The sequence below is a fragment of the Trifolium pratense genome, linkage group LG5 (assembly GCF_020283565.1).
Source record: "Trifolium pratense cultivar HEN17-A07 linkage group LG5, ARS_RC_1.1, whole genome shotgun sequence".
In the NCBI taxonomy this organism is placed as follows: domain Eukaryota; kingdom Viridiplantae; phylum Streptophyta; class Magnoliopsida; order Fabales; family Fabaceae; genus Trifolium; species Trifolium pratense.
Window position 1 is genome coordinate 27,104,743 of NC_060063.1, and position 13,896 is coordinate 27,118,638.

Here is a 13,896-nt window from a genome sequence, read left to right on the forward strand (position 1 = left end):
TAAATTTTTTAAAATTTTTTGAAAATCATTTGATATGTTATTGAAACCCAACAAGATTTACGTTATTTAATAAACCGTTAATCTTGATGTGTCTCAATAACATATCAAATGATTTTCAATTTTTCTAAATTTTTCTATGGATGATCTATATGATATAAACTTTCAATCCAACGGTGGATTTTGTAAAATTCGTATTCGTTATAATGTTATTCATGACTGGTCCTGGTGGACCACTTGATGAAATAGTCCATATTAAAATTTTACCATCATAACTATTTATTGTGTTTGTTAATTAGTCAACATAACGAGAACATTGAGAACGACTTAGCTCTCAGTATAGACATAAGAGATGTCCATACATTTTTTAAATTTAAATAATATCATTTTCATTCAGCTTCTTTTAACATGATTATATTTTGTAAGAACTTTAGAATTTTAAGTAAAAAAATATTACCAATTTCTTGAATCATGCATTCTTATAATCTCTTAGCCTTTTATATACATTTGTAGGTGACTTATCAACAATCTGTTTGTTAATCAGTCAACATTAACATAATTGATTCAATACTTAGATTTATCTTCATAAATTTTATATAATGTTGATCTCCAAATTGCTAGTAAATTGCATGGTGAAAATATCATAAAAAAATGAGTACCTTTAAGGTATCTTGCAATTTTTATGGATTTTTTAAGTTCTTAATAAAATGCATAATGATATCTTCATTGATTGGTTCAAGTTACTCAATGTGTGATTTTAAGGGAATATTCAACTTTGGAGATTCAAATTCAGATACAGGTGGATTATATTCAGCTTTTCCTGCACAGCCCTATCCTTATGGAATGACTTATTTTCAAAAGCCAGTTGGACGTTCTTCTGATGGGAGGCTCATTGTGGATTTTTTGGGTAATGAATCTTCGTAATCTTTTGTAATCTTTTGTGTATACGTTTCATATATTTTTTAGGCAAAATGCATTCATATATAAGTCATATCTGTTATCACATACTTCAGTTGATTTTGTTAAAGTGGGACGGAGAAATATCCGTTATACACATATGAAATGACTTACTAAGTATTTTAAAAAAAGACATGTCTCAATAGATTATCATTTGTTATATGTTATTATTATTGAGTAAATCATCCATTAATTAATTTCTTAAAATGTATACATCTTTCAATTTAGTCTCTAAAATTAATGAAAGCCACAAATGATCACTCAAATTAAAAATATTCAATCATATTATTTTTTGGATAGTTTCAAAGACTAAATTTATCAACTCAAAAAACAATAATCTAATCGACATAATTTTCAATTTTAGAAACTATTTTAAAAATCTATTAGTTTTATAAACTAAATTGTCCGAGGCACCCCCGTCCCTGATATAGTTCTCGGACGATGCCCCCTGGACGAAAGGAGTCACCATTTTCTTTCTTTTTTCAATCGTTCCGACCAGGACAAGTGAGTTGGTTTCGTCCTTCTATCTACACAATTCTTTATCTTCGTTCGTGATCATGTTGGATGAAGTTAGTTAGTTGTTGAGTAGCGAGACTAAATTGTTCACTCATTTTCATACGTTATTTATTGGTAAACTTGCAGCTGAGGCTCTTGGATTACCTTATTTGAGTCCATATTTGCAATCAATTGGATCAGACTACACACATGGAGCCAACTTTGCAACATCAGCCGCCACTGTGCTTTTGCCCAAATCATCTTTCTTTGTAAGTGGACTCAGCCCTTTTTCCCTTCAAATACAACTAAAGCAAATGCAACAATTCAAAGCCAAAGTTCATGATTTTCATAAAAGAGGTACACAAAAAAAAGCTTACTAGAAATTACTTAGCCTATGTTTTGTATCACGGTGAATGTATCACAATCACGGTAACCTACCATGATTTTACAGAAGTTACACTCTGTAGCTTTTGAAAAATTATCGTAGATCACCGTAATTATGACGTATCTATCGTGATATCAAACAGACATTTATATTGCTCGTATACATGTACACTATTCTTATTAATATATGTACTCACTACTTTTCCTTTTTAATATTGAAAAACATTACAGATCCTTTGAAATTCTCTAGTTGTGATTCAAAAATCAACAATATTCCTTCACCTGATATTTTTGGAAAGTCAATTTACATGTTCTATATTGGTCAAAATGACTTCATTTCAAAAATAGCATATGGTGGTGGTCTTAATGGATTGAAGAACTACCTTCCTGAAATTATCTTTCAAATTGCTTCAGCCATCAAGGTTTGAGTATATCCTTCTTGTTATGGATTTTGTATCTTAATTTAAACCATCTTCATCAATAGGACACAATTGCTTCTACATAAGATTTGGTTTAGCAAACAATATTTTTGGCTCAATTTAGATAAATAGTTTAATTAAGTGCTTATAACATAGAGATTTATTATATAAGTGCTTATTTCTATAACAAAAATAAAATCAATTTTTTTTCGCATCGGTTAGAAGTTAAATAATTTTCATAAATTCTCATAAATAGTTTAATCAAGTGCTTATGTAAATAGATAAATTGAAATAAGTCAATTGAAAAAAAAAATGTTATCTTACTAGCTTATAGTGTTTTTTAGACGCAGATCAATTGAACTCATATATACACTACTAGAAAACTCATTTTGATTAGCTTATTTTTTAACTTATTCAAAATAACTTATGCAAATAAATAAGCTTTTATGTATTATTAAAAATTTTTCAAGGTAGTTTATGAGAAATTAGCTTAAAAAGATACAATTTTTGTTAGTGAAAATTTATGAATTAACATATATAAAAATTTATTTATTTACATAAGGTTTATTTTAAAGATCACCTTTTTTTTATATAAAAGTTTCCATCAATTTGTTACAAATTCAAAAATAAAAATAAGTATCTTGTTTTTTTTTCCTTCTTCAAATGAGTAGTTGTTGATTATAAATCATTTTTTTTTATGTTAGCTTTGATAATGCTACCCATAACAAGCATACCACAGAGAAAATAATTGATATTATTGTTTATAGAGGTTGGACTAATAGGAACTTAAGAACACACATAGCTAAACTCTTGATGTAAATAGGCTTTTTCTAGTTGTGTTTGTCGTTTTTTGATACTTTGGGCTGGATCCTAGCGATCGCCTTGTACCTATGGTTTTTTGAATTAATCAAAGTATTTTTTGGTTAAAAAAAAAGTGATTTTGACTATGGCCAACAAACACAAACTAACTATTTTTTAAAAAACTCTAAATTATTATTATTATTATTATTATTATTATTATTATTATTAACAATTTCAACATATTCTTATTACTCAAAAGTAATACTATGATGGAACAACAATTAACTTGCTTTATTCACCAATGTCTAGATGCTCTTCGCTTAAAAAAACAACAATTAAAAAAATTCAAATACAAACACTAATTATAAACTTATTTTACTGAATGAAATTTGTAGGAGTTATATGCACAAGGGGGGCGAACATTTATGGTATTAAATCTTGGTCCAGTTGGATGCTATCCTGAATATTTGGTGGAGCTTCCTCATACAAGTTCTGACTTAGATGAACATGGATGCATTATTTCTCACAACAATGCTGTAGATGATTACAACAAATTATTGAAAGAGACATTAAGTCAAACTAGAGAAACTTTACAAGATACTTCTCTAATTTATGTGGATACCAACTCTGCTCTATTGGAGCTCTTCCACCATCCTACATCTTATGGTAAAAGAACATTTCTTTGACATGTTTTAATTTTTTTTCCTTTGACATGTTTTATGATTGCTATTCAATAGCATTAATTTTAGGAAAAGGCGACTCATACACTAAACAAAAAAATCTACAACTAATAGGTTAAAATCGATTACTATCAAAGTTATCCCGTTTGGATTAACGTATTTTTGAGTTTATGCAAACAGCTTATGTAATATAAATTAGGTTTTATGCTATTTTATAAGTTCACACTAGTGAAAATTGTATTTTTATAAGCTATTTTATCATAAATTACCTTTACAAACTTATAATAATACATAAAAATTGTATAAGTTGTTTGTATAAGCTCAAAAATAAGGTAATCCAAATGGGCCCTTATTCTTATTACTTTTAACCACGTTGAAAGTTTTATAGGCTTCATGGAAATTTCACTAAATTTTTTTTTTAAAAAAAAATATAGAAAGAATATAAGATAAATAAAAAAAAATGATATGCTTAAAAACAGAAACCAAACAGATTATAGATTGGAACGGAACAGAACAATCTATACTCATAAAAATAGCAAGAAAACAGATTAATACGATCAACTCAATAATCTATTACAAGAAAAAGGAGAATAAAATAGTCAATAAAAAAATTATAGAAAAAATAAGTGAATATGCATAAAACTAGGAATATAGATATAGAAACATAAACAATATTTTCCATCAAAAAATAAATAAACAATATACTATCAACTAATAATAATAATAATAATAATAATATAATAATACAATAAAGTTAATTATTATCAAATTTACTAAATTATTCTAAATATTTCTGATCAAATTTCTAATTTTTTGTTAAAAAACTAGCGGCCCTTTCGCTCCTGTCTGTGTGATCTATATTTTCTATTACGCAAACTTATGTAAAAAAAATACATGCCTTATGTTATGGTGAGTTTGTTAATAAAATATTTTTGTTGCTAAAAAAAGTCAAGGGTATTATTGGTATTATGAAAAGTCCACACCAAATTTTTTTGTATCCTCTTTATATATAGGTATAGATATACACAAGACTAATTTATTTGTGACGGATACATAAAAAATTGGATAATTTATCATTGATAATTATAATCAAATTTATTCTTTTAATAACTTTTACAAAAAATAGCATGATAGTTTCACTAACATTTTAACAAAATACTATATAACAAATTTTTTAAATATTTTATTCTAAATAAATTTTCTAGCATAACATAATGACAAACTTAAATATTGAATAAAAGTTAATGATATGTGCGAATGCACGGATCTTTAAACTAGTTTTATTTTGAAACTTGTGCATTGTTTTTTGTCAGGTAGCTTAGTGACTAAAAATTTCACCTTTAAATTAAGTGAATAAGTGGGGTGTCCGGAGTTGGAACCCCGGACCCTCCATATAAAATGCAATGTCCCTACCAACCGAGCTAAGCTCACCGGACAAAACTTGTGCATTTTATACCTTGAAATGTAAAAAGTTACTTTTAAAATTAATTTTATCTTTAACTTTCTTTTTTGTTATGCTTAACAAGTGCCTCGAAAGTACTATTTAGCATGATCCTTAATTTTATATCAAGAATTGATTTTAACTTTAATCTTGAATTTATAGTTTTTGTCTCTAAAATTGATTTTTAGTCTCACTTATTATTCACCTTATTTTTATATGGGAATGGATTGTCTATAGTCACTCTGGATCATCCAGTAACATCACAACCATTCAAAAAAATAGAAAAAGAAAAAAGTTAAAAGAGAGAGACGAAACTGAATGATTGAGATCACTACATGAGGAAATCCAGTGGAAAACCCACCGGAGAGAATCCATTCTGAATACATCAAAACATAAATTATTTTACCTTAAACATAAATCATTGAAAATTATTTTTTATCACAGCAAAACGAAACACACATTTAACACTTTTCAGTCAAATAGCACAACTCTTTAAAAATGTAAAATGAGTTACGACATTTAAAATTATGCATATCAAGGAAATTATATTCTTATTCTTAAAAATTAGTTTCTTATAGAAAAATTATTCTTAATTCTTAAGCTAGTGATATTATTGTAAAATGTAAATTCAATATTTGATTAGAGATATTTTGATAACCAAATGTGGCTAGTGGTATTATGGCTTCAATTTGTATTCTTGGAACAGGATTAAAGTATACTACCAAAGCATGTTGTGGTCATGGAGGTGGAGATTACAACTTTGACCCTAAAGTTTTATGTGGCAATATGCTTGCAAGTGCATGTGAAGATCCTCAAAACTATGTGAGTTGGGATGGAATTCATTTCACAGAAGCTGCAAACAAAATTGTGGCCAAAGCCATTCTCAATGGCTCTCTTTATGATCCTCCTTTCCTTCTTCATAAGCTTTGTGATCTTCAACCTATTGATTGATCCAATGCTTATAAGGGTTTATTATGTTCATCCTATTTAACAATAATAGTTTATTGAGATGTTACATTTATATTATAATAAGATATGTTTGTATATAATATATAATTTGAATGAAAACATGTTGCCTTGTTTGTAAGAATGGTTGAACTTTGACTATGTTATGGCGTATTCAGGAACCTGAAGCAGGGGGTTCAGACTATTTTATCTTAAGAAATATTTTGTATAAAAAAGTCTCTTATATAAGTTAGCAATTTTTTTTTTATTGAATGAGCATGTTTTATTGAAAATCTCTTAAAATTGGCCTATAATCAAATATAAATTTATTTTGGAACTGCGATAGGGAAAGAGATGAAACCACTTGATGCGAGAACTGACCCCGAACCAGACTAAATCGGTGGTAAAAACAAAAATAAAATAAAAATAAAATGAGTTGATTTAGAATGATGCGGATCAACTATCGTTCTCTAAATTGTTTGGTCCAATATTTGGAGACTTTAAATTGTTGTTTGTGTATTAGCATAGGTGACTTTTAACATTGCAAATTCTAAGCTTAGAATACATGGGTTTTTTTTTTTTTTACTAAAGAATACATGGGTTTTTAACATTGCAATTCTTATTCAATCAAATATAAATTTATTTTGGAACTGCGATAGGGAGAGAGATGAAACCACTTGATGCGAGAACTGACCTCGAACCAGACTAAATCGGTGGTAAAAACAAAAATAAAATAAAAATTAAATGAGTTGATTTAGAATGATGCGGATCAACTATCGTTCTCTAAATTATTTGGTCCAATATTTGGAGACTTTAAATTGTTGTTTGTGTATTAGCATAGGTGACTTTTAACATTGCAAATTCTAAGCTTAGAATACATGGGTTTTTTTTTTTTTTTTTGACTGAAGAATACATGGGTTTTTAACATTGCAATTCTTATTCAATCCCTTGCACACGTTGTGCTTGGTTCAGGAGCTTTTAATTCAATTTGCCTTTTCAAAATAAAACAAAAAAAAATTGGTTGAAGAGGTAAAGTTACATGTTTATAGTATCCATTTTTCAGAAACATGAATCAACTATCATTCTCCTATGAAAAATGGAGCACCTATTTTGATTCATTAAACACATTGGATTTCTTTTAGCTTTGTATACTTACCGTGGTTATCGAATGCTTATGCATTCAGCATTAGATTAATTAGTTGAAGAATGAGACACTTAATACTGATTACAACAATACTTGTATTAGCTTGCCAAAAAAAAAGTAGTTGTAGTATTACATTTATAGATCTAAAATACTCCTATGAAACATGCAGAGAGACTAATATCAAACCCATTGGCAATGGAATGAAGTTGTCTACAAATTCCAAGAGAAATGGTTCAATAAAATAAATAAAATGAGGAGTAGTAAAAAGGCAGTATGCATTAAAATTGGTCATTCACAATCTTAAGTGTGTGGGCATTATATAGTACCAGTGCAAGTAATAAAGCAAGGGTGGTGCAATGATAGCTTAAAGGCATAATTTGCAGTGCATTTTAATCAACTATCAAAAAAATTGTTAGGAGTTGTTACATAGAATTAAAAGTCAATACTTTCATTCACTACAATGAAGAAGAAACATGTGATGAAAGGAAGAAGGATATTGAAACTCTTAAAATATTGAAGATATGATTAAGGATGGTGGCATTTGGGGAAACTTTTAAAATGCTAACGAGTATTCTGGAGCACTCTTTAAGCATTTCATTTAAGGATCATAATCTTAAGGACCTTAATCACATTTATACGGGGATATTAATATTTACTGTATATCTTAAGTTAGGATAAATTTAGCTAATTTATTGTAATGTATTTGCAAGTTGAATATTATTCATTTAAAATATTAAGAATTTAATTGTTAAATATATTTTTTATATTTTTTAATTTTCAGATATAAATTTAGAGGGGTAAAAAACATAAAATATTGATTTGTAAAAAAATTCTAAGGACTACATAAATAATTTGAGGGTTTTTAATTGTACCAACTTTCATTTTTAATCCCTCTAAATATTTTTTAACTTTCTAATTATTCCAACTTTCATTTTTAATCCCTCTAAATATTTATACCAACTGATGACAGCCAATTATATGATGTTTTTAGTAGTAGATTAGAGTAGTTTTATAGTAATTGAAGACCAAAAACAAGCAAATATCGGGAAAAATGAAGACACAAGGACCAGAAGCAAGAAAAGTGGAAAAAACAGCAAAAAAGGACAAAAATATAATAAAAGCAGCGCACCATCGTACCCACGATGAGTCTGGGCCTGGCGCAATGAGAAGACGGTTAAAATTGAAGAAAATCTGCTGAAAATCTTTACCGTCGTGGCACGATGGCTTGTCATCGTGGCACGATGATGACTTGAAAAATACGCAGAAAATCCTGAGAAGATCTTCCATCGCACCACGATAGGATCTATCGTGGCCACGATGGGTGCGCAGAAAAAGCCCAAATCCAGCTGTAAAACTATAAATAGAGTCATCCTCCTTCACAATTATTCATTCAGAAATATTGAGAGCTATTCAATATTCACTCTTGAGTTAGGAGAACTCTAAGGAGGACGCAAGGAGGCCAAGGAACTCCAATGCCAATAAGGTTCTTTTCTTTCTGCTTTTGTAATTTATTTTTTCTAGGTTAGGTGAAGTCGAGAAACTCCCTTACGAATGCTTGGTTGTACTATCTATATTATTTATAGTATTTATAAATTCAGTTATTTCCAATGGAAACTCTTTTAATTGTCTGGTTTTAGTTATTTTAATATTGATCACATTAGAACAAAATCTAAGGACCTAGTGAATATCGCATAGGAAACGAAACTAGTAATCCCAAACGAATGACAGTGTGCTAGGGCCAACATGAGAGCATTAAATTCAGTATCTGAGGTCTTAGTATAAGATTGAAACGAAACGATAATTTCTACCTTGCAGAGTATGCCTGTGGGTAGGTGACTAATTCTAGGTAACGTGACAACTTATAATTTAGGGGTCACCAGGGTGATGAGACCAACGTTTGTAACAAAAAAGTGGAGTCCTGGATAATGGTGTATAAATAAAGTAAAGGTAACATCTAATTAGGCTTTGTAGAGCTTGTAACAGGAATAGGCACAGATAATAAATACATCACACTTATTCTCAATAGTCTAAATCCTAGGAGGGGAAAATAATTGAGCAACCAAGCAAGCGTAAGGGAGGGATCCGACCACACTTAACCACCCTGTGTGGTCACACACACTATTTATCTTTCTGCTATTTATTTTCTGTCATTTATTTCCTGCAATTTACTAAAGTACCCGCAAAGATACCTTCTTAAACAAACAAAGCAAAAACGACTATCCATATTCCTAAGCAAAACTAGTAACCTTGACAAATCCCTGTGTAGAACGATAAACTTATCACTTTATTACTTGGTAGCGATTCTGTGCACTTGCAGAGCCAACCGTCACCAACTTTAATATAAGAGAAACTTTATTGTTTTTATTTTTATTTTTATCTTTTGAAACAGAAACTTTATTGTTTTTAGATTTGTTGAATATCTAATGAGTTTGATCTACATGACAAAATACATCAGATATTCAATAAATTTAACTAAAAAGTAAAATTTCTTTTATAGGATAAAAAAAACATAGTAAGTGAAAGATAAAGAACAAAATAGAAAAATATAATTAAGCCAAAATGATTAAACTTGGAGGATTTCTCAACTTTGAAGTCAGAGGAAACATCATATGAGCTAAAACTCAGATAATAAAAATTAGGGTAAATAGGTGTTTACCCCCCTGCAAAATACGTGACTTTTGCGTTACCCCCCTGTAATTTATTTTTTTTAGATTACCCCCCTGCAATATGGAAATTCTGTGTATTACCCCCCTGATTGAACAAGTTGGCAGATGACTGGATCACTAACATGACGTGGCACGTACACGTGGAATTAAATTATTTTATATTTATTTTTAAAATTCAACTCATTAATGTATGTGTAATTATTAATTTTTATTAAAAAAAAACTAAAAATGAAAGAATATGTAGAACAACAACATCTCATCCCGTACAAATAAAAAAAACAACAATAACTTCTCATCTTCTTCCTCCAATCTCAATCTTTTATTTTGTTCTTTGAATTGCAAAAATTTTATTGAAAGGAACTCATAGTACAAGGACAACACAGTAACACTACATCACATCATCATCAACATCATCATTGTTTCAAAAACTCATAGATGAACAGTAACTCATCTTCTTCCTTGAATCACGCCTCTTCAGCGCAGTTTCTGTTTGTTTCGAGCGATTCCTGACGTATGTTCGATTTCCATTTCATTTGATTTCTTTGTTCTTCAAATCTGAGTTTCTACAAGATCTATGTTCTTTGTAGATCTATTTTTTCTAATGCTGTGTTTTTTAGAATGGTTTTATGGCAATGGATTTGATGAATTTTGTTGGATTTGATGAATTTTGTTGTTGTTGTTTTTTGCTTTTTTTAATGTTGTTGTGAATTTTGGGAATGTTTCTGGGAATGAGTTTGAGGGAGGGAAGAAGAACATTGTTGCTATTTTTTTATTTTTTTTAAAATTAATCAATTAACATAATAATTGACGTGGCATTAAAAATTAAATAAAAACTAAATAAAGTCCACGTATAACCGCCACGTTAAGATTCTGATCCAGTCATCTGCCAACTTGTTCAATCAGGGGGGTAATACACAGAATCTCCACATTGCAGGGGGGCAATCTCAAAAAAAAAATTTACAGGGGGTAACGCAAAAGTCACGTATTTTGCAGGGGGGTAAACACCTATTTACCCTAAAAATTAAAATAAAGTGAGAAAACAAATTTCAAAGGCAAAGTTCAAAGAAACATAAGTTAAGTCAATAATTCATTATGTGTGTTGGTTTTGATAAGTGTGAATGAAGTTTATTGGTTTATTACTAATACCTATAGGAAACGAAGCAGAGAGAAGAAGAGTTTAAAACTTATAGGTTTAAATGCAGTTGGCTTAAATGTAGTTTTGCCCCCCTGTTTTAAAACGCGGACTTTTATCCCCCTATTTTATAATTTTTTGGATTTTACCCCCCCCCCTAAAATTCTGCTTTCGAGTAACAACTTCAAAGCTTCGCACACAACTCAATTTGGATCAATAATTCACCAAATGGATATCGAAATGACCGTAATCGAGTTATCTTTCCACAGAATCAAACCCCACTAAATTTGGAGTTACAAAGAGAGATTAATTACCGTTTTAGTGAAGGTATGTCCCCAAAAATTCTGCACAAAATCTGCTTTCGAGTCACAACTTCAAAACTTCGCACAGAATTCCATTTGGATCCATAATTCATCAAACGGATATCGAAATGACCGTAATCGAGTTATCTTTCCACAGAATCAAACTCCACTAAATTTGGAGTTACAGAGAGAGATTAATTATCATTTTAGTGAAGGTCTGTCCAAATCAATTATTGTATGGAACTACTACTGGTATTTTTGTAATGTCTCTCACCCTGTAGCTCATTTTTCAATAGTATTTACATGTTCGGAAATCTAACGAAATTACCCTTGTTTTCATTTAAATTTTTTCAAATTTGGAGTTACGATGTGTTTGGTAGACAATGTTGAATTTGAAGGTCATAAGTAGATTTTTGCAAAATTAGTAATTGGACAGACCTTCACTAAAACTGTAATTAATCTCTCTTTTTAACTCCAAATTTAGTGGGGTTTGATTCTGTGGAAAGCTAACTCGATTATGGTCATTTCGGTATCTGTTTGGTGAATTATTGATCCAAATTGAGTTCTATGTGAAGCTTTGAAGTTGTGACTCGAAAGCAGATTTTTGCAGAATTTTGGGGGACATACCTTCACTAAAACGGTAATTAATCTCTCTTTGTAACTCCAAATTTAGTGGGGTTTGATTCTGTGGAAAGATAACTCGATTACGGTCATTTCGATATCCGTTTGGTGAATTATTGATCCAAATTGAGTTGTGTGCGAAGTTTTGAAGTTGTGACTCGAAAACAGAATATTAGGAGGGGCAAAATCCAAATAATTATAAAACGGGGGGGGGGGGGGTGGGGGGGGGGGGGGGGTAAAAGTCCGCGTTTTAAAATAAGGGGGTAAAATTCCGATTTAATCAAAACAGAGGGGCAAAACTGCATTTAAGCCAATGCAGTTTTGATCCTCATATTTTAGATTTTTTGTACTTTTGGTCCCCCACTTCATTTTGAGTCAATTTTCATGACGTGACAGATGACACATGTACACTACAATTACACGTGGCATTATTATTTATTTTATTTCAATAAATCATTTTATTAAAATTTATTTTGATTAATAAAATATTAAATAAATAAATTAAAAGAGATTAATCCCAAAAATCCCTAATTTTCCTAGAATTTTTCACCATCATAGTTGTGTTCATCCTCTCATCTCCAAATCCAAATTTATTCGTCTATTGACAAAAAAAATCCAAATTTATTCAACTTCATCACCAACCCCACCAAAACTTTTCTCCGTTTCTTCCACTTAACTCCTCGTAACCAAAAATCTCACTAATGTGAACAAGACATTTTTCCATGTTTTTCAATCAAGAAATCGTTCATTGTTTCCCAATATCAATAAAATTACCTATTTAACGTCCAAGTTTATTTGTTCTATAACTTTCCTCGTAGCATAAAACTACAGACCTAAAGGGAAACCAACTCAACAAAGCATTCCCTAATTTTGAAGATGAGATGAGGAAGAAATCTAGATTTGAGATGAGATGATGATCGTAGATGAAGAAATCTGGGAAAATTAGGGATTTTTGGAATTAATCTCTTTTAATTTATTTATTTATTTAATATTTTATTAATCAAAATAAATTTTAATAAAATGATTTATTGAAATAAAATAAACAATAATGTCACGTGTAATTGTAGTTTCCATGTGTCATCTTCATGTGTCATCTCCCACATCATGAGAATTGACTCAAAATGAAGTGGGAGACCAAAAGTACAAAAAATCTAAAATAGGAGGACTAAAAAGTTGGTTTTTGAAATAGGGGGACCAAAACTTCAAAAAATTCAAAATAGGGGAATCAAAACTGCATTTAAGCAAAACTTATCAAAGCAAATAAAATGTTACATGCAACCTTGATAAGAAAGAGTTTTTATGGCTACTCTGTTCACACAACACAACCATGAGAGTGTGTAATACAAGAAAAGAAAGGAAAAGATGGGATAAATAGTAACAAATGATGTAGACAGTGTGAGGAGGAGGAGTCTCATTTCAGCAGCTAAACAACAAATAAATTAAACCTTGTTAGCCCACTGACATGAAAAATAAAATACTCTCTCAAAATCAATTATTAAAGTTTTAGTAAAATTAATAAAATGAAGAACAGAACAATTCCAATTATAATATGTTTGATTTTAAAATTATTCTTGAAACAAAAAACTGAAATTTTTATCTCACTAAACCACATAACTTTTTTGTTAAGTACAAATTATCTAAAATACCAAAATAACATTTTCTTCGTAAAACTTCATACACAACAACAAAAAGTTGTTATTAAGAAAGAGATGAAATTGCTGGGGACAGCTTTTTGATTCAAATTAATAGCCTCCAGAGGTACCCAACCTTAATTAACTAACAAAAGGGGGAAATTTCTTTAAAGAATGAAAAGTCTAATTAGTAGTGTGGGGAAAAGCTTTATCCAACATCATCCTCAGATCGTGTAATTGTATCAACCTTTCTAGCAACAACATGCACAGAACATTGTAAA

The 13,896-nt window shown here is 29.7% G+C and overlaps 1 protein-coding gene across 1 annotated transcript; it reads left to right on the forward strand.

The window, feature by feature from the left end:
- The first annotated feature begins 637 nt into the window (after nt 1-637).
- Nucleotides 638-6,145, forward strand: LOC123885566 (GDSL esterase/lipase At4g01130-like). Its single transcript, XM_045934849.1, has 5 exons — nt 638-904; nt 1,597-1,806; nt 2,065-2,255; nt 3,449-3,719; nt 5,881-6,145. The coding sequence occupies exons 1-5, from the start codon at nt 649-651 to the stop codon at nt 6,123-6,125; spliced, it is 1,173 nt and encodes a 390-aa protein (XP_045790805.1). The 5' UTR covers nt 638-648; the 3' UTR covers nt 6,126-6,145.
- The last annotated feature ends 7,751 nt before the right edge of the window (nt 6,146-13,896 follow it).